The sequence below is a fragment of the Lolium rigidum genome, chromosome 1, assembly GCF_022539505.1.
Source record: "Lolium rigidum isolate FL_2022 chromosome 1, APGP_CSIRO_Lrig_0.1, whole genome shotgun sequence".
In the NCBI taxonomy this organism is placed as follows: domain Eukaryota; kingdom Viridiplantae; phylum Streptophyta; class Magnoliopsida; order Poales; family Poaceae; genus Lolium; species Lolium rigidum.
This window is the reverse complement of record NC_061508.1, coordinates 259,822,832-259,845,959: the sequence shown is the minus strand read 5'-3', so window position 1 is coordinate 259,845,959 and position 23,128 is coordinate 259,822,832. Positions and strand designations below refer to the sequence as shown.

General features: G+C 41.0%; 1 protein-coding gene across 1 annotated transcript; it reads right to left on the bottom strand.

Annotated features, from left to right (window-relative positions):
* Positions 1-21,952: 21,952 nt before the first annotated feature.
* On the bottom strand, positions 21,953-23,128 carry LOC124683579. The gene has a single exon (XM_047218068.1). It carries the CDS (start codon positions 23,057-23,059, stop codon positions 22,019-22,021), a length of 1,041 nt encoding a protein of 346 aa, XP_047074024.1. The 5' UTR covers positions 23,060-23,128; the 3' UTR covers positions 21,953-22,018.

Here is a 23,128-nt window from a genome sequence, read left to right as displayed (position 1 = left end):
CAATACTGTGAGCAAGATAGAAGAAGAAGGTCCGAACTCGAGAGGAAGTTCGATCTTATTTTCATAAGATTGTTGAACAATACCTTCAGAAGGAGGTCAGACCAGAAGCCGAGGTTCATACCTCGAGGACGTAAGAAGTGGATTATAGTTGAGAAAATAAGTAATATCTACTCAGAAGTACTTAAGCTCAAAGTAAGTCAAAGATAAAGAAGTTGGACGAAGGAAATATCAGAGACCAAATAAAGCTTAAGAAGGCCAAAGACCAAAGGAGATTGACTATACCAAAACCAAAGTCTATTTAAATGATTCCTTTCATGGAACCTAAAGAATCCAAAATAGTTCTAAGTATCAACTATAAACCATGATTGGATGGACTATATGAGTCTAATCCATTCTTAGGGAAATATACCATCACGATCAATTCCATAGTAAGTACCTTACTAAGTACCATTATTGCAGTTTTGGTAGTAAGGGAAAACAAAGACCTATTTATCAATTAGGAGATTATTATCAAATTAGTCTTCAGTTAAGACTAGCAGCACCAGAAGAAGTCCCATCATTGAATCTTCAATGAGAAAGGAAACAAGATTATAATATTGAAAGAAACCCATGGAATTGAAGTAAGGAGCCATGGTTCAGAGACAAACCCTAATGGATTCCAGGAAGAATCTGTACAAGGGATATATTCAATGATATCCAGAAAAATCAATACGGAGTTCGAGAAAAGTCGTAGTCTGCACAAGTTAGATCCACACCTCGGAAACGTGAGAGAGATCAAACTTCGAGGACGAAGTTAAGTTTAATGGGTAGAGACTGTAATATCCCAGGTAATGGGGTTACAAAAATAGAGGAAACAGATGTGTGCATTGCATTCATGCATAGAAAATCAGGGAATTTTCGCGCTTTAAAGTAAAACAGTCACAGTAACTGAAGTTTCACTTGACCTTGGTGGAATTGAAGTAGCTCATCAAGTCAAGTGCTATAAACCTCAATGTGACCTTTGATAAAACCTTGTTTTGGGTAGAGATGATTTGATCTAAGGGGTTAGATCAAATGGAATCAAATCTAACACAACAACACTTTAATCAATGATTAATTACTTGATCTTGTTAAGGATCACAACATGATAATCCTTGTCATAACATATGAACACCAATTCAATTGCAAATCAAGTAACAATAAAATGGAGAAATCATTCTTGACTTATCTTCTCCATGACTTAAAACTAATCCATGATCCTACCATAAAATATCATGGTATTCATTCTATATCAACATTTGAAATTATAACAAGAAGATTCACTCCTGAAATAGATATTATTCTCCATTCCAAGTTATTACACCTCAAACCTAGAGAAGTGAGAGTTCTATAGTATTTATTAGTGAAGCAATTGAAAACCTTAAGCTAAAATCTTGGATATACATCCAAGTATTCAAATCATCATCTTTAAGAGGAACCCTAGGAAATTATTCAAGACATTCCTAGAGAGAGAAACCATTTATTTTAAACATAGATCTTGATGATCACATCAACCTCTATGGAGCCTAATATTAGGTTAGCATTGAAGACATTCCCAAAATGAGAGAGACCATCTCTACTAACCCAAGCTTTAACTATTAAAGAATAAAGGACAACCATTGAACTATAGTATTAGGAGTAACCATAGAAGTCACATCTTAGAAAGCATGATAGAAGTGCTATACCTTAATTTATCAAGACAATGATTGATCATGGAAGTGAGAACCCCATATAATGAGAGATCCTTAGGAAGCCCAACCTTGAACATTATAAATTGAATGATGATCATAAAACCTAAGAACTTGAGGAAATGATATCAAGAACAAGTTGATCATGTCTAACAATGATCATGCTCTTGAGATATGTGAGGATGAGATAAACCCTAATAGGATAAGTAGATATCATTCACCACATGAAATCATGGGGAAATCATTAGTAAGCAACCCTAGACTTATATCCCAACCTTTACTTGTGAACCACTTGGTGCTCCCAATTAGAATCCTACCATATCTATATTTCCTAAATTAAGGAATCCAAGAGAACCTTAGAGTTAAACACTATACTTTATGTAGTAAGAAACCATACATCCATGTGACCAAAGTTAACTATAAAAAGAACTTAAATTAATGTAATTACTTTAATGATAAGTTGGGAGAAATAAAAGAAGTTAATTGGTAGAAGATAAAACCAAGTCTCAAATCTTTAGTAATTAGGGAAGCACATGAAATATTAAGCAAGTAAACACCTTACCATGATTAGGGGAGATTAAACCCTAGCACATGCAATATGGAGACACCCCATCTCTATAACCTAGAATTAAATCTCAACCCTAGTTTATGTATCACTATGGTGATCATAATACAAACCAGGCCATAGTTGAGAGTCAAACCAATTGCCATTAGGTGAATCTCATTAGAACCCTAGTATTGCTCACAAACTACATCTTATGTTTCAATCATGAACCTAAGATTAACCTAGTGTTAAATACCATAATTAAAATCATATGTGTGATCAACCATTTATCCCTATAAGTCCAAACCAAACTATGTTGAGAATAATGTTCACCCTAGGACATTCAAGATAGAATTAATACAATTCATTAGCACATAGTTATGCACATAAAATAATAGGCAAGTGACAACCTTTTCAAATAGGAGGTCAAATCCTTAGAAATATTTTAACACATGAACTTATGCCATTAAGTCACCCCTTACTGAAATTCATTAATAAGTATTACTTTGGGATTGTTTCATACAAAGTAATACCAACAAAACTCCATATATCACTAAGTAATAAAATCATCATATGGAAAACAATTTTTAACATTCTTAAAGATAATAGTCCAATTCAGGTCCATATGGATATTTGAATTCAAATCCCAATAATAACAACTAAACCAAGGTTATAGTACCCACATTAAATTTTCTAATACATTAACTAAGTGGATTATGAATCTTGGGCTATTCCTTGTATTATTCAATTAAGAAATACCTGCAACATAGAAAAGGATTCAAATTTGAATTTAAACCAGGAATTAAAATAGAATACAAAACAGAAATAAATAAAAAAAAGGGGAAGAACCTTACCTGGACCTTACCTGGCCGAGCAGCCCAACAGCAGCCCAGCAACCCGGCCCAAGCCACAGCCCAACTGGCCACCCACGTACCCCTTCGCTCGGATAAGAACGAGAGAGACGAAGAGGACTTCGTCTTCTTCCCTGGACGCGCAGGAGATCGACACCGTGACGGAGAGGGCCACGTCCGCGGTCGCCGCCGGCTTTGTTGACCACCAGAGCACGCCGGAGGCCGTATAAATAGCGCTGAAGCCTCAATTCGACCCCTTTCCGTTCCAATCGCCCGAAATCAAGAAACCCTAGCTCGCCGGTATCCGCCTCGCCTCGCCGTTCCTCGCCACCCCTGGCTCCGGCGAGGGTCTCTGTAGCTTCGCCTCGATGCGGTGATCATCCTCAACCAAGGAATCATCGGCGGAAGCTCGGAATCGACAGCCCCAACCATTTCTTCTCCGCCCTCGGCCATCGTCTCCGACGACGGTGGAGTCGCCGTCCGGCCATCGCTGCCTCGTTTGAGCCCCCTACGCGTTCATGGTGAGCTCCTGCACCTCATAGACCACTTCGCGCCCTTCCTAGCCCTCTGTACCGCGCCATCGACGTGGACCTGCGAGCTCCGCCGCTCGGCCTTGCCGTCGGGCAAACGCCGGCGACCAATAATGGGCGGCACCACCACCGTTAGCTTTCCCGTGACGCGTAGAGTAGCAGGAGCATCCACTCGCGTCCGTAGATCGCCTGGAGGCGCGCCGTCGTCGTCAAATCCCCGCCGGCAGTGAGCTCCCGCGCCATTTCCCTATTTTGACCAATCCACGCCGATGTGGCGTCTGACGTGGACTTCTGGCCCACAGGTCTGTGTCTCTGTGGGTAGATAGGCCGGGTAGATTTAGGATTTCTTTTGTTTCTATTTCAAATTCAAAGATTGCTGCAACTTCAAGTAAATTTAGAAAATTCATTACAATTCAGAAAAATACAAATTAGATATCAAAATGTTCCTAAAAAGAAAATCTATCCTATAAAAATATAATATATAATTCTTATTTTTAATAAAAAATTAATTATTTTAAACTCATTAAATAAGTCTTTTCTTTTATACTTGATTGAATTAAAATTCAATAAATAAGGAAAACTTTAAAAATTAAATAGAAACCAGTAAAGAAATAAAGAAAACTTTAAAATTAATTTCTTTATTTATTATTTTGTTAAATCCTTTTCAGAGGGATTTAAACCCTATTAATAATTCTCTTAATTATGAATTCATTAAAAATAATAAAATGTCAAATCCAATATTATTTTTATTTCAAAGTTATTAATAATTTCAACTTAATAATGAAGTTCTTAAACTAAGAACCAAATAGTAATTATGAAACCTAGTTCCATTTTAAATAACCTGATGGTTTCATAATTCCATGTGAACACTAAAACCCTAATTCTATTATGAAACCCTAGTTCCATTATTACATGTGAACCCTAAATTGCTTCTAACCTAAACCCTAGGTTAGAGCATGTGATCATGGTACATTCTTTCAAAGCATAGAACCCTAGTAACAAATAAATACCTGTCTTGGCCACATAAAATGTAGAAGACCTATCACTAATATATGAATATCCCATGTGTTCATCTTCATCAAACCTAGATAATCAAAGTAGGGTGAACCAAGTGTAAACCCTAGATCCTATTACCAAAGCCATCATCCATATTCATTCCTACTTAGCATCACACCAATGTGATGAACCTCGAGAGCAACTATGCCAAAACCCGAGCATTACCTAACCATATTCCACTAAACCCTACTAGTATTGGATAGTTATCAACCATCCTATTCAGGAGCCAATTACTCCCGACTTAATAGAACCAACGAGTAAAACCTAAACCACTTCCACCCTAATTGATATACTTCTTATTAATTAAGAAGTATGTTCTTCAAAAGTTATTCTTTTGAAGAAAATAAGGAATCATCATCAACCCTGCTTATAAGGACCTATAAACCCTAGCCAGCTATCACTAGCAAGATAAACCAACCTTGACAACAGCCATGTATAATAAATTGCTTAGGATGCCTAGGCTTATCTCAACCTTACAAGCCCTAGTTGCTGATGAATCCAACTATGTTGTGATCCATCTTATACTTACTCCGAAAACTACTTGGAACTAGAATAAATTATAGCAAACGACAAACCTAATTACCATACTTGTTCTTTATCAAATTACATGTTCTTCAAAAGTTATTCTTTTAAAGTATAGGATAATCAATCATTAACCATGTCATATAGTACTAAAACCGACCACTTGTTCCTTACTTGTTAACATTATGCCAATCATCATTCTTTGTGTGCTCAATTGAATATTATGCTTTATTATCTACCTGTTTATAATACCAAGTAAATCACACTCGAATAAGAACCTTGTATGTGAATCACTCTAAAAGTGCAACACACCCTAAACCAATCATTACAACTCACCGATCCTAAATCATCGGGGTTAGGTCACGCTTAGAGCGATTGCATCTCATTCTTATGCATTATTGCATCCTTGCCAATCTTCTAAACATCGTCCTTACCGGACGATGATGCTATTTCAGAATTTGGAGTTATTACGCACCGAAGACCTTGTCTGCATAATCTTGCAGCCAAGAAAGGCAAGTTCATCACTTGCTCATGTCATTTGAGTATTTCTATCAAATTACTTGCAAAGTATTATGGTTATCACTATTGCATAAAAACCAAAACCACTACTTTCATAGCTATGAATATGACTATGTGGTGGGCAATGGAACCATGGATTGTGCTGATATGGTGGAGGTTCCATTGCAAGGGTTAATATCCATCTAGGATTAAACAACAAATGTCGCCAGTGATTCTTGTGCCGTAATACCCGTGTTAACCATAAGATCCGGAGTGGGACGGAGTAGTCAAAAGTGTTTCCACCTCTCGTACATCAACGGATGCGCTTACCGTAGACACTTGACCCGAGGTTGGGCAAGCGGTGGGGTGGGGATCCCATTCTAATTCCCCACGGTAAGTGGTCTATGATGGGTTGCGGCTACCGGCGAAGGAGTTTGGTTAACGAGTCCCAAACTGTTGTCGTGGTCGGGGTCCATCCTTAATTGGTATAAGAGGACCGACGAGGACCCGGGGTCGGGGTATGCAACAAAGGGTGGGTGTGCGAGGTAGCGGAGGAACATGATTGGCTAGACCTTATACCGGGCCTCACACCAAAGGAAGTGTGGACGGGTCATTCCGGTTGGCACCAAGGTTAAGATCTCTTATGGGTAAAGCAACACACCTCTGCAGAGTGTAATGAACCGTGACCTGTCACTCCCTGTTCCGGGATATGGAACTGCGAACGCTGCCGGAAAGGAGCTCCATGAAGTTCTAGTAAACCGGTGAAGGCTGACGGACATAATTCTTTTGAATAAAAGCAACCTCTTGAAGAAATGATTATGAAAACCTGCATTGGCATTAGACTTTCTGGTCTAATGCTGTAGCTAGTGCATTAAACACCTCTTTCCTATAATGAACTTGTTGAGTACGCTCGTACTCATCCCACTCTTAAATCCCCGCTTAGATATGGAGGCATCGAAGGAGGATCTACAGTGCAACTCGAAGGCCGAGGAGTCAACAAGTACTTCAAGAAACAGGACCTATCAGAGGAGTCAGATACCACATCCAACAAGGAGAAACCTAGATTAGCATTAGAAAGGAACTAGCTTCCTAAACTTAGTTCCTATTTAGCTAGAATCTATTCATAGCCTCAGTAGCTAGTTAAATACTCTACAAATAGAGTTCGTGTTAGGATTAGACTACGACTCGTTCTTCTGGAGTTTATTTGCAATTTTACCTCATTGTAAAGTAGGAGGCTGTGTGGATCTTTTGTAAAGAGCGTGTGTTGTAATTCTATAGACATGCCTTGGACCCGCATATGTTTCGTTGTACCACTCGAGCGATATAATACGAGTGAAACGGTGTTTCATTGGTGTTATATCGGACTTGCATACTACACCATGCGGTGGTATGCCGGGTCACCACGGTTGGTATCGAGCAAATGCTTTGACCTAGGATTAAAACCCTTTAAAGGAGACCTATAGGATTGGTAGTGTCTATAGGAAGTTGTCTTAGCTAAACCAATACTTTTAATGACTTAAGATGGATATTCACTTGAGAATAATCCCGACACACTTGAGTCAACCTTTCTTACCTATTTTTCTTAAGTAAAGTTAGTTAGCTAATCCCAAATATGTAGCACACCATGAAGTCCTTAAACAATAGATGAGTAGACCCCAGTTGGTATACAATACATGGTAGTCCAAAGAGAGGATACAACCATAAGGAAGATATCCTATTGGAAGATGTGTACCAACATATGTTATGATTAAGTAAGAGTTATCCAGATCGGTAATAGGAATTATATCAATTAATGAAGATAATTAAGATATCCTAATAGAAGATGTAGACCAAGTTAAGTTATGAGTAAGTAAAACTATCTAGACATGTGAAACAATTGATAGTAAGTGATAACTATGAGTCATAGGAGGTAGTATAGACCATGATGAGTCAATCATGGGAGATAAGGAAGAGAGATATGAATAAAATATGATTACTTACATGGTAGAGTTGTTAACCATATATGATTCACCCGAGAATCATTATGTGATGGAATAGAACATTATAAGTATTTTGGAGGAGTACAATAAGAAGCCAAGTGCTAAACAATAGTGCAAGAATTATGTTCCAAAAACCATGGGAACTGTGTCAAGAACATTAGGCCCATAGCCTTACGATACAATAACTTGGAAGTATAGGAGCTATATTCCAATAGTTATGTGTCTAGAATAGTGATGTTAGAACCATACATATCATTGAAGTAGTCCTCAACAAAATGGAAGCTAAGTTAGTACTTCCAAAGAAAATTAGGTTAACCACAATTATCCTAGACCATTCTGTTTCAAGTTTGTCTCATTGCAACTGTGCAAGTAAGATAAATATTGAGACAAATAGTAGAAATTCATGTATTCATGCTAAGTATCACGATATAAACCTATATTATGTGGTGTTATAACTACACATCTTAGCCTGATGTTTAGAGAGGTCTTACTCAACTATACCATATTCAGGCTTATGATGATGTGTATTATAAGCACAAAGCTGAATCTTCTTGGATTTTATTGGATTTTCATTGTTTGACTAGATCTATACATGAAGTTCGACTTTGATATGCAAATGCATGTTGCAATATCAAGTTCTTACTTAATGCTATAGATCTAGAGGGTAATGGTATTCGTGTGAGCGAGTGACGAATTCTAAAGATTCTGAAGACAAGATGAAGGTTCATTAGAAGAAAGGAGTAAAGTTGTGGGAAGCAACCACAATATTCAGAAGGAAGTACCAATCCAAAATTCATGCTTTACCTCAACAGAGGAGTACTTTAGTACATAAGAAGCATGAAGGTGAGAAATATAATGATTATGGTGAAGCTGAAGCAGATTGATAGTCAACATAGAAGAGGGAATGCATGGGAAATCACTTAGGATACTATAATCATAGTGTCAGCTAGTGGTTTTCTTGCAAAAATAAACCCTGAAGAAAGGAAGATGACCTATGAAACCATAACAGACATAAGAAGACCATAGTCAATATCAGAAGACCACAATTGGTATAATATCAATACTGCGAGATAAAGTAGAAGATGTCTCGTCCAGTTGATCAGAACCTATAATAGAATCCATTTTTTTGATATCAAATAGCCACAATTGGTATAATAACCACATCTATTAGTTGGTATTACAAATAGTCCACAATTTAATTATTTGTAACAAAAGTTTGTGAACAAATAAAAATCTTGTCAGCCATATAGCTAGATCTATAATCATTTAGTCGAAGGATTCACATTGGATGTCCACAATTGAGTGGATACACCACAAACATTCTTCGCGAGACCTTAGAAGAAGCAAAACCCATAAACTAGACCTAGACCAATATTCCAACCATAGTCCAATAGTTGGAAGAAAAGGAATTGAAGACCATAAGAAAACTCTAAGGGGTAGAGTAAAGATTGAGTTATATGCACAATGACTCAATACCGTGAGCAAGATAGAAGAAGAAGGTCTGAACTGAGAGGAAGTTCGATCTTATTTTCATAAGATTGTTGAACAATACCTTCAGAAGGAGGTCAGACCAGAAGCCGAGGTTCATACCTCGAGGACGTAAGAAGTGGATTATAGTTGAGAAAATAAGTAATATCTACTCAGAAGTACTTAAGCTCAAAGTAAGTCAAAGATAAAGAAGTTGGACGAAGGAAATATCAGAGACCAAATAAAGCTTAAGAAGGCCAAAGACCAAAGGAGATTGACTATACCAAAACCAAAGTCTATTTAAATGATTCCTTTCATGGAACCTAAAGAATCCAAAATAGTTCTAAGTATCAACTATAAACCATGATTGGATGGACTATATGAGTCTAATCCATTCTTAGGGAAATATACCATCACGATCAATTCCATAGTAAGTACCTTACTAAGTACCATTATTGCAGTTTTGGTAGTAAGGGAAAACAAAGACCTATTTATCAATTAGGAGATTATTATCAAATTAGTCTTCAGTTAAGACTAGCAGCACCAGAAGAAGTCCCATCATTGAATCTTCAATGAGAAAGGAAACAAGATTATAATATTGAAAGAAACCCATGGAATTGAAGTAAGGAGCCATGGTTCAGAGACAAACCCTAATGGATTCCAGGAAGAATCTGGACAAGGGATATATTCAATGATATCCAGAAAAATCAATACGGAGTTCGAGAAAAGTCGTAGTCTGCACAAGTTAGATCCACACCTCGGAAACGTGAGAGAGATCAAACTTCGAGGACGAAGTTAAGTTTAATGGGTAGAGACTGTAATATCCCAGGTAATGGGGTTACAAAAATAGAGGAAACAGATGTGTGCATTGCATTCATGCATAGAAAATGCAGGGAATTTTCGCGCTTTAAAGTAAAACAGATCCACGATAGCGAAGTTTCACTTGACCTTGGTGGAATTGAAGTAGCTCATCAAGTCAAGTGCTATAAACCTCAATGTGACCTTTGATAAAACCTTGTTTTGGGTAGAGATGATTTGATCTAAGGGGTTAGATCAAATGGAATCAAATCTAACACAACAACACTTTAATCAATGATTAATTACTTGATCTTGTTAAGGATCACAACATGATAATCCTTGTCATAACATATGAACACCAATTCAATTGCAAATCAAGTAACAATAAAATGGAGAAATCATTCTTGACTTATCTTCTCCATGACTTAAAACTAATCCATGATCCTACCATAAAATATCATGGTATTCATTCTATATCAACATTTGAAATTATAACAAGAAGATTCACTCCAGAAATAGATATTATTCTCCATTCCAAGTTATTACACCTCAAACCTAGAGAAGTGAGAGTTCTATAGTATTTATTAGTGAAGCAATTGAAAACCTTAAGCTAAAATCTTGGATATACATCCAAGTATTCAAATCATCATCTTTAAGAGGAACCCTAGGAAATTATTCAAGACATTCCTAGAGAGAGAAACCATTTATTTTAAACATAGATCTTGATGATCACATCAACCTCTATGGAGCCTAATATTAGGTTAGCATTGAAGACATTCCCAAAATGAGAGAGACCATCTCTACTAACCCAAGCTTTAACTATTAAAGAATAAAGGACAACCATTGAACTATAGTATTAGGAGTAACCATAGAAGTCACATCTTAGAAAGCATGATAGAAGTGCTATACCTTAATTTATCAAGACAATGATTGATCATGGAAGTGAGAACCCCATATAATGAGAGATCCTTAGGAAGCCCAACCTTGAACATTATAAATTGAATGATGATCATAAAACCTAAGAACTTGAGGAAATGATATCAAGAACAAGTTGATCATGTCTAACAATGATCATGCTCTTGAGATATGTGAGGATGAGATAAACCCTAATAGGATAAGTAGATATCATTCACCACATGATATCATGGGGAAATCATTAGTAAGCAACCCTAGACTTATATCCCAACCTTTACTTGTGAACCACTTGGTGCTCCCAATTAGAATCCTACCATATCTATATTTCCTAAATTAAGGAACCCAAGAGAACCTTAGAGTTAAACACTATACTTTATGTAGTAAGAAACCATACATCCATGTGACCAAAGTTAACTATAAAAAGAACTTAAATTAATGTAATTACTTTAATGATAAGTTGGGAGAAATAAAAGAAGTTAATTGGTAGAAGATAAAACCAAGTCTCAAATCTTTAGTAATTAGGGAAGCACATGAAATATTAAGCAAGTAAACACCTTACCATGATTAGGGAGATTAAACCCTAGCACATGCAATATGGAGACACCCCATCTCTATAACCTAGAATTAAATCTCAACCCTAGTTTATGTATCACTATGGTGATCATAATACAAACCAGGCCATAGTTGAGAGTCAAACCAATTGCCATTAGGTGAATCTCATTAGAACCCTAGTATTGCTCACAAACTACATCTTATGTTTCAATCATGAACCTAAGATTAACCTAGTGTTAAATACCATAATTAAAATCATATGTGTGATCAACCATTTATCCCTATAAGTCCAAACCAAACTATGTTGAGAATAATGTTCACCCTAGGACATTCAAGATAGAATTAATACAATTCATTAGCACATAGTTATGCACATAAAATAATAGGCAAGTGACAACCTTTTCAAATAGGAGGTCAAATCCTTAGAGATATTTTAACACATGAACTTATGCCATTAAGTCACCCCTTACTGAAATTCATTAATTAGTATTACTTTGGGATTGTTTCATACAAAGTAATACCAACAAAACTCCATATATCACTAAGTAATAAAATCATCATATGGAAAACAATTTTTAACATTCTTAAAGATAATAGTCCAATTCAGGTCCATATGGATATTTGAATTCAAATCCCAATAATAACAACTAAACCAAGGTTATAGTACCCACATTAAATTTTCTAATACATTAACTAAGTGGATTATGAATCTTGGGCTATTCCTTGTATTATTCAATTAAGAAATACCTGCAACATAGAAAAGGATTCAAATTTGAATTTAAACCAGGAATTAAAATAGAATACAAAACAGAAATAAATAAAAAAAAGGGGAAGAACCTTACCTGGACCTTACACGGCCGAGCAGCCCAACAACAGCCCAGCAACCCGGCCCAAGCCACAGCCCAACTGGCCACCCACGTACCCCTTCGCTCGGATAAGAACGAGAGAGACGAAGAGGACTTCGTCTTCTTCCCTGGACGCGCAGGAGATCGACACCGCGACGGAGAGGGCCACGTCCGCGGTCGCCGCCGGCTTTGTTGACCACCAGAGCACGTCGGAGGCCGTATAAATGGCGCTGAAGCCTCAATTCGACCCCTTTCCGTTCCAATCGCCCGAAATCAAGAAACCCTAGCTCGCCGGTATCCGCCTCGCCTCGCCGTTCCTCGCCACCCCTGGCTCCGGCGAGGGTCTCTGTAGCTTCGCCTCGATGCGGTGATCATCCTCAACCAAGGAATCATCGGCGGAAGCTCGGAATCGACAGCCCCAACCATTTCTTCTCCGCCCCCGGCCATCGTCTCCGACGACGGTGGAGTCGCCGTCCGGCCATCGCTGCCTCGTTTGAGCCCCCCTACGCGTTCATGGTGAGCTCCTGCACCTCATAGACCACTTCGCGCCCTTCCTAGCCCTCTGTACCGCGCCATCGACGTGGACCTGCGAGCTCCGCCGCTCGGCCTTGCCGTCGGGCAAACGCCGGCGACCAATAATGGGCGGCACCACCACCGTTAGCTTTCCCGTGACGCGTAGAGTAGCAGGAGCATCCACTCGCGCCCGTAGATCGCCTGGAGGCGCGCCGTCGTCGTCAAATCCCCGCCGGCAGTGAGCTCCCGCGCCATTTCCCTATTTTGACCAATCCACGCCGATGTGGCGTCTGACGTGGACTTCTGGCCCACAGGTCTGTGTCTCTCGTGGGTAGATAGGCCGGGTAGATTTAGGATTTCTTTTGTTTCTATTTCAAATTCAAAGATTGCTGCAACTTCAAGTAAATTTAGAAAATTCATTACAATTCAGAAAAATACAAATTAGATATCAAAATGTTCCTAAAAAGAAAATCTATCCAATAAAAATATAATATATAATTTTTATTTTTAATAAAAATTTAATTATTTTAAACTCATTAAATAAGTCGTTTCTTTTATACTTGATTGAATTAAAATTCAATAAATAAGGAAAACTTTAAAAATTAAATATAAACCAGTAAAGAAATAAAGAAAACTTTAAAATTAATTTCTTTATTTATTATTTTGTTAAATCCTTTTCAGAGGGATTTAAACCCTATTAATAATTCTCTTAATTATGAATTCATTAAAAATAATAAAATGTCAAATCCAATATTATTTTTATTTCAAAGTTATTAATAATTTCAACTTGATAATGAAGTTCTTAACCTAAGAACTAAATAGTAATTATGAAACCTAGTTCCATTTTAAATAACCTGATGGTTTCATAATTCCATGTGAACACTAAAACCCTAATTCTATTATGAAACCCTAGTTCCATTATTACATGTGAACCCTAAATTGCTTCTAACCTAAACCCTAGGTTAGAGCATGTGATCATGGTACATTCTTTCAAAGCATAGAACCCTAGTAACAAATAAATACCTGTCTTGGCCACATAAAATGTAGAAGACCTATCACTAATATATGAATATCCCATGTGTTCATCTTCATCAAACCTAGATAATCAAAGTAGGGTGAACCAAGTGTAAACCCTAGATCCTATTACCAAAGCCATCATCCATATTCATTCCTACTTAGCATCACACCAATGTGATGAACCTCGAGAGCAACTATGCCAAAACCTGAGCATTACCTAACCATATTCCACTAAACCCTACTAGTATTGGATAGTTATCAACCATCCTATTCAGGAGCCAATTACTCCTGACTTAATAGAACCAACAGTAAAACCTAAACCACTTCCACCCTAATTGATATACTTCTTATTAATTAAGAAGTATGTTCTTCAAAAGTTATTCTTTTGAAGAAAATAAGGAATCATCATCAACCCTGCTTATAAGGACCTATAAACCCTAGCCAGCTATCACTAGCAAGATAAACCAACCTTGACAACAGCCATGTATAATAAATTGCTTAGGATGCCTAGGCTTATCTCAACCTTACAAGCCCTAGTTGCTGATGAATCCAACTATGTTGTGATCCATCTTATACTTACTCCAGAAACTACTTGGAACTAGAATAAATTATAGCAAACGACAAACCTAATTACCATACTTGTTCTTTATCAAATTACATGTTCTTCAAAAGTTATTCTTTTAAAGTATAGGATAATCAATCATTAACCATGTCATATAGTACTAAAACTGACCACTGTTCCTTACTTGTTAACATTATGCCAATCATCATTCTTTGTGTGCTCAATTGAATATTATGCTCTATTATCTACCTGTTTATAATACCAAGTAAATCACACCTGAATAAGAACCTTGTATGTGAATCACTCTAAAAGTGCAACACACCCTAAACCAATCATTACAACTCACCGATCCTAAATCATCGGGGTTAGGTCACGCTTAGAGCGATTGCATCTCATTCTTATGCATTATTGCATCCTTGCCAATCTTCTAAACATCGTCCTTACCGGACGATGATGCTATTTCAGAATTTGGAGTTATTACGCATCGAAGACCTTGTCCGCATAATCTTGCAGCCAAGAAAGGCAAGTTCATCACTTGCTCATGTCATTTGAGTATTTCTATCAAATTACTTGCAAAGTATTATGGTTATCACTATTGCATAAAAACCAAAACCACTACTTTCATAACTATGAATATGACTATGTGGTGGGCAATGGAACCATGGATTGTGTTGATATGGTGGAGGTTCCATTGCAAGGGTTAATATCCATCTAGGATTAAACAACAAATGTCGCCAGTGATTCTTGTGCCGTAATACCCGTGTTAACCATAAGATCCGGAGTGGGACGGAGTAGTCAAAAGTGTTTCCACCTCTCGTACATCAACGGATGCGCTTACCATAGACACTTGACCCGAGGTTGGGCAAGCGGTGGGGTGGGGATCCCATTCTAATTCCCCACGGTAAGTGGTCTATGATGGGTTGCGGCTACCGGCGAAGGAGTTTGGTTAACGAGTCCCAAACCGTTGTCGTGGTCGGGGTCCATCCTTAATTGGTATAAGAGGACCGACGAGGACCCAGGGTCGGGGTATGCAACAAAGGGTGGGTGTGCGAGGTAGCGGAGGAACATGATTGGCTAGACCTTATACCGGGCCTCACACCAAAGGAAGTGTGGACGGGTCATTCCCGGTTGGCACCAAGGTTAAGATCCCTTATGGGTAAAGCAACACACCTCTGTAGAGTGTAATGAACCGTGACCTGTCACTCCCTGTTCCGGGATATGGAACTGCGAACGCTGCCGGAAAGGAGCTCCATGAAGTTCTAGTAAACCGGTGAAGGCTGACGAACATAGTTCTTTTGAATAAAAGCAACCTCTTGAAGAAATGATTATGAAAACCCGCATTGGTATTAGACTTTCCGGTCTAATGCCGTAGCTAGTGCATTAAACACCTCTTTCCTATAATGAACTTGTTGAGTACGCTCGTACTCATCCCACTCTTAAATCCCCTGCTTAGATATGGAGGCATCGAAGGAGGATCTACAGTGCAACTCGAAGGCCGAGGAGTCAACAAGTACTTCAAGTAACAGGACCTATCAGAGGAGTCAGATACCACATCCAACAAGGAGAAACCTAGATTAGCATTAGAAAGGAACTAGCTTCCTAAACTTAGTTCCTATTTAGCTAGAATCTATTCATAGCCTCAGTAGCTAGTTAAATACTCTACAAATAGAGTTCGTGTTAGGATTAGACTACGAGTCGTTCTTCTGGAGTTTATTTGCAATTTTACCTCATTGTAAAGTAGGAGGCTGTGTGGATCTTTTGTAAAGAGTCTGTGTTGTAATTCTATAGACATGCCTTGGACCCGCATATGTTTCTGTTGTACCACTCTGAGCGATATAATATGAGTGAAACGGTGTTTCATTGGTGTTATATCAGACTTGCATACTACACCATGCAGTGGTATGCCGGGTCACCACATCCATCGAGGCTCGGGGCTGTACCGGTAGCTATGTGGTTCATCTCTCTCCTATGTACTTCAATACAATAATCTCATGAGCTGCCTTACATGATTGAGATTCATATGATGATGCTTGTAATCTAGATGTCATTATGCTAGTCAAGTGGGTTTTACTTATGTGATCTCCGGAGACTCCTTGTCCCACGTGTGTAAAGGTGACAGTGTGTGCACCGTGTGGTTCTCTTAGGCTATATTTCACAGAATACTTATTCACTGTTATGAATGGCGTAGTGAAGTGCTTATTTATATCTCTTTATGATTGCAATGTGTTTTGTATCACAATTTATCCATGTGCTACTCTAGTGATGTTATTAAAGTAGTTTATTTCTCCTGCACGGTGTAATGGTGACAGTGTGTGCATCTGTGTTAGTACTTGGCGTAGGCTATGATTATGATCTCTTGTAGATTATGAAGTTAACTATTGCTATGATGGTATTGATGTGATCTATTCCTCCTACATAGTGTGAAGGTGACAGAGTGTGCATGCTCGTGTTAGTACTTGGTTTAGTCGTGTTGATCTTTCATGCACTCTAAGATTATTTAAATATGAACATTGAATTGTGGAGCTTGTTAACTCCGGCATTGAGGGTTCGTGTAATCCTACGCAATGTGTTCATCATCCAACAAGAGAGTGTAGAGTATGCATTTATCTATTCCGTTATGTGATCAATGTTGAGAGTGTCCACTAGTGAAAGTGTAATCCCTAGGCCTTGTTCCTAAATATCGCTATCGCCGCTTGTTTACTCGTTTCTATCGCGTTACTACCGCTGCGTTACTACTCGCTCATACTTATTCATACCACCCGTATTTCACTATCTCTTCGCCGAACTAGTGCACCTATTAGGTGTGTTGGGGACACAAGAGACTTCTTGCTTTGTGGTTGCGGTGGTTGCATGAGAGGGATATCTTTGACCTCTTCCTCCCTGAGTTCGATAAAGCTTGGGTGATCCACTTAAGGGAAACTTGCTGCTGTTCTACAAACCTCTGCTCTTGGAGGCCCAACACTGTCTACAAGAATAGAAGCACCCGTAGACATCAGGTACGTCTACGTTCGGAGGAGTGTGGTCGCTATGAAAGCCAGACCAACGCCACGAAGGCTTCACTCAGGTCTCCTGTGAGCACCGCCACGAAGGCCTAGCCCACTTCCACTAAGGGATTTCCTCGAGGCGGAAACCGGGCATTTACAAGGTTCTTGGGGCACACATCCATAACCAAATTGGAGGCTCCCAAATCTGTAACAACATAACAATCAACAAGAATACATCAACAACAAACAACTAGGGATCCAAAGAAGAACACTAGCAAGGGGGGCCCTCAACAAAATGAGGGGGAAATGCAAATCGTTTGGTGAAGATGTAGATCGGGGTCTTCTCCTTCGATTCCCCAAAGCATAAGGGATTTGGGTGGTTGAGGGAGGAGATCTGACGATTTTGGTGTTCTTGGTGGCTCAGCAATGGTGGAGGAAGACTTTAGGGTTTGAGAAACCTTCCAAGGTAGGGGAAGGGTCTTTTTTATACCCCACCAACTTTTCTGCCCGTTGGAACGGTATCGGCGGCAGTGCCGGCCCTGAGACGGCGGCAGTGCCGGCCAAGACATAGGGTTCAGCTGGTCGACATGGCAGGCTGGCAGTACCGGGGTTGGACCGCCGGCAGTGCCGGGGTGCATCCACCGGCAGTGTCGGCCCAACTCCAGCGGTAGTGCCGGCCAAGGAAACTATAGCTTCCTCCTTTTTCTTCCTTTTCGAGTGGATCGAGATTATCAGATGATATCTTTTATTTATCTGTCACTCACTTAGCACACAGTTAGATTGTCACCGGTGTTGTTAACAAACACACAAAACCTTAGAGATCATGAAATGCTCTTTCAATGATAATAGGAGAATTGATTCTAATGCCATATGTTTATAATAGATGTGCATATGCAGGAATCAAAAGAGTATTTGTGCTAAAAATATGGTTCATAGATTTTTTTTGTCTCCAATTCAATAAGTTGTTTGGAATATGCTAAAGTATGGTCTGTAGAAAAAACAGCATGGTCGAAGTTAAAAGGATAAGCTATGACATGTATGCGCGGAACACAATATTTGAGAACATACCCGGGTACCATCATATTATCATTCATATCAAAATGCAAGGGACATCTTGATAATATGAATAACATAGACCTAATTTGAGGGGGGGGGTGACGATTTGGACCATCCTATGCCCATTCTCCCAGTCAAATTGATTTCAATAGATTATGACTCCCTCCATTATTTGAAAGATATATATACTTTGTTTCACTTCATCACCGGTATTTACATAGTCATAGAAGAAAAATCCAAGTAGACAAAACAACCTTGCACATAAAGAAGATGTGAGGAGAGTGGGTTGCAAGCAACAAATACATGTGGAATAATCTTATTTTGTGATATTACATAAATGTAAGTCATTACAAAGCAACATGGACACAATCAGAGGGAACTATCTATTATACTCCCTCTGTTCCATGACACATGTCGAAGGGTTGTCTATATTATTTGGTGTCTAGATGCATCTAAATTTAGACAAATCTTAAACATATTTGGTTAAACGGATGGAGTATATGTGAGTGAGAGGTAATTTTGCTGTAAATTGAGAAATTGTTATCGATATTCCATATGTCAATCGTTAGGTGGCATAGTAATTTGGAGGGATGACATTATACCAATAGAAATACGCCATTTCGTTGCTATGAATGAGAAGGTGGAATGCAATCACTATATGTTTATAATCAAGCTATGAAATGTTTCGCACTTCTTTAATATAAAAAAATATTGTAGGGGTGCTTACAAAAACCTATGAAATTTGATTTTATTACGGGTGATAAGTCTGTAAAGTTTTGTGAGAGGATATTGACTAAAAATCAAAGAGGGGAAACTAGAGAATGTTATGAAAGACCATGGTTATACACAATGGGTCACATGCCATATAAGTATTTTGTTCTTGCTACTAACAACAACCCGATACAGTCATTCAAAATACCTCTACCGAATTGCAACCATGTGTCCACATATGTGTATCTTAATTACCTAAAGTTCGCCTAAGCTTAAAAATCATTAACATATTAGATACATCGTGAAGTATATTTCAATATGCCATCAGTATGTTATTAAGGTTAATGATACTATTCTCTAAAAAAGTTAGTTGAACTTTACTTAGCTTGACTTTTTTTAAAGTAATAATCTGGCCCTGCTTCCCCTGCAATATGAATATAATCAATATTACTTCCTCCATACTAAAATATGTGTTTCATTTTATCTTGATTCAGATGTATCTGAACTTATTTTAGTTATCTAGAAAAGTTTATTTCGACCCGGAGGAATAGAACCTGGGTACGCACGCACCCATTTACGAAAAGTTCAAAAAAAATGCTATTTAAAAGTTTCCAAAAAATGTGAAGTAAAATTTTGCATGTACATATTATGTTGATACTTACTCGTGCGAGTTTTCACGAAAAAATACCATTGTGTGTGGCCTGTATAAAAATGATAAAATGTCCAAATGAGAATAGTGAACAGGAATTTGTACTATTCACAGGAATAGGAATTTGCATTTTGTCATTTTTGTGTAGGTCACACACAATGGTATTTTTCCGTGAAAACACACATGAGTAAGTATCAACATAATATCTACATGCAAAAATTTACTTCACATTTTTTGGAAACTTTTAAATAGCATTTTTTTGAACTTTTTGTAAATGAGTGCGCGCGCACCCCAGGTTCCATTCACCATTTTCGAGTTTATGCTGCTTATTTTAGAACAGAGAAAGTACAGTAGCAAAAAAGGAACAACATTAGTACTAGCAGCCGAGGGTTGGCTTTTGATCAATTCATTGTACAGAACTATTGATCTCACATTACATATGAACAAGCGATCAACTAGCCATTCAAAATTCAGTTTTGCAGACTATTCGGTCACGAACACTTTTGTGTTACAGATGCATACATTGCACGAACCACAGATCATGTGTCCTAATCCGATGAACATCTCCTAGATATGATATATTAATCAATATCACTTCCGTTCTAAAATGTAAAATATAAGCATAGCTAATTTAGCCCGCCTATTCATCGTGCAAGTGTCAAGACTACAGAATTCCGACAAACTAGTACCATGCCTTCAGAAATTTTTGCTGCTAAATTCTACTCAGTTGTTCTTATTAACCGAAATCGGAAAGGAAACTGCTGGGCGTCCCCCGGGGGATCTGATTTCCCAGCCCCCGGATCGCCAGCCGTCGGATCGGTCATCTTGGACGGCCAGATCTGCTTTTACTGAATGTAGCAAAAAACACCTCCCGGCAGCAAAAAAATAACCCGTTTTTGCTACATTGTAGCAAAAAACGGTTCAGTCACGAAATCAAATAAAAAGGATGAGCTCGCCGGAGACCTCGCCGGAGAGCTCGTAGCAAAAAAAAAATGTTATTGTAGCAGAAAAATGTGAATGTAGCAAAATCCAATATCATCGAAAAATTGATGAAAGACCTTGCCGGAGACCCCGTCGGAGACCTCGTAGCAAAATTTCTATACTAAAGTAGCAAAGTATCACAACATTTTTTACAAGGTCTGTAACGAGGTCATTGCTATTGTATCAAAACAGATTTCACCCAATACATCACCTAAAATACTTAGTAGCAAAATATATATACTGACATAGCAAAACCATAGAATGGTTGTAGCAAAAAAATCTATATACAACAGCAAAATCCACGTAATGCATGTCGCAAGCCGTCGGCAGCAAGGAGGACCGCCCGGGCAGTAACTTGGCCCGCCGTCAGCAGCAACAAGGGCCGCCGTCGGCAGCAACCTAGCTCGCCCATGGTAGCACCGCCGACCACCGCTCGCAACACCGCCACAGTGGAAGAAGGTACGACTCGCGACCTCACGGACAACAGCGTGCAGCACCTCCGCGTGGACGCCGTACACTCCTTGCAGCACCTTCAGTGCAACCGCTCACTGACCTCCATCGCAGCTTCAGGTATGCTTAGGTAATCCACCGGCGGGAGCACCAGGAGGTTGTGCGGGGGTGCGGCTATGGGAGCTGCGGGAGGCGCGGCGGCGCGAGCGCCCGTCGTAGCCTCCATCTCCAACAACGACATGGCCCCAGGGAGCTAGGGGACCGAGGGAACGGCGGTGATGGGGGAGGCCAGGGAGGTCGCCACAGGTGCAGGTTCAGAGAACTGGCGCGCCGGGAGCTTCCGCAGACCCCGCTCGCAGCACACACGCCGGAGACCTCCACCGGCAGCGGCGCATGCGGGAGAAGGGGGCCCGCCGGTGGGCGAGATTAAGCAGGGGATGGCGCGATGGTGGTGGGATGCACGGGGCGAAAAATTAGGGGATGGCGGCGGAGATGGAGGCCTCGACGGCGCGCCGGTCGGCGGCGCAGAACCGCCGCGCGGAAACGGACGGCCGCGCGGAACGGCTTCGCGAAAACGGCCGGCGGCGCGGAACAGCGGCGCAGACCAACGCTGGAGGAGGAGCTTGGTGGGATGGGGATTGGGGCGGCGCGTGAAGGGGAGAAAGAGATAGGAAGGAGTGGGTCGGTGTGTGGGCCCGTGATGGCACGTGGCGCAACCTGGAGGCGGAGGTTGCAACACGCTCCATCCCCCGGGGGGATTCAATCATTTTCCAATCGGAAAGCAACATACTCCGTACAATGATATACAACAGTGAGATGTGGTGTGCAGCTTTCATTTCCGGCGCGCCTCCAATGCCCTTTTCAACTCCTCGCCCACATCATCCGGCGCGGGCATCGCTGCGTTCTCCGCCGCCGGCTCCTTCCCAGCACCCCGACGATCCGGCTTGGCCGAGAAGCCGTGAAGCGGCTGTGGCGGCAGCCTACCTCCCGCAGCCACGGACACGGCCCTGGCGCGCCCGACCTCGGCACGCAGGTCCTCCACGGCGCGGCGGAGCATCCCGCTCTCGGCGTTCATCGCCTCCAGCTGCCGCCGCATCAGCGAGAACCCCTCGTCGCCATCCGACGCGTCCGCCGTGGCGGCGACTGCAGGCGGCGAGGCCTCCGCCTTGCCGCCATTCTTCTCCCGATCCGCGTCGGCGCGCGGCGACTGCTCGATGGAGATCTTGCTGATGACCAGCAGCGGCATCTTGCTGGCTGGCACCGGGGTGGCCTTGCGGTCGTCTGCGAACGCCGCCTGCAGCCCCGGCGGCGCGCGGATGCCCCAGTTGAACCGCATGCTCGCCCTGCCCCAGAGCGGGAGCACGCTCCGCGTGGCCAGCCGCATCCCGGACAGCAGCGCGCCGCTCGTCCCCGCCGCGGTCCCGCTCAGCGAGAACGCCTTGTGGTTCAGCTGGTCCTGCGCTTCGGTGTCGGAGGCCTCCCCGACCGTACGGGGCGGGGACGAGCGGAGGGTGTGGGAGAGCGAGAAGTCGCCGAGGCGGGGCTTGAGGAGGAGGAAGAAGGCGGGGGAGCCGGAGTTGGCGGAGAGGAGGTTGAACTGGGCGGCGAGGGAGAAGGGGGCGCGCGCGGGGGAGCCGAGGGCGCCGACGCCGGCGCGGATGGAGAGCGCGAAGGGGAGGCCGGGGTCGTTGGGGCGATAGGAGAGGCGGAGCGCTGGCCCGGAGGCGAAGGCGGTGGAGAGGTCGAAGCGGAGCTCCCTAGGGTCGCCGCCGGCGGAGAGGCCGGACTGGAACGGCAGCCCCAGCACTCCGATGGGCACCTTGGCCCGCATGAGCGGCCGGTCGTCGTCGCGGAACTTGACCGACGCCTTCATGGGGTCCGGTGGTTGGTGGTCAATTGGGGTTTTGGTCGGTCGTGGGGCGCGACTTTGCGGCGGGGAGCA

What these genes read in the sequence shown, in the direction of transcription:
- LOC124683579 (XM_047218068.1), bottom strand. Translation starts at nt 23,059, where the DNA reads ATGAAGGCGTCGGTCAAGTTCCGCGACGACGACCGGCCGCTCATGCGG.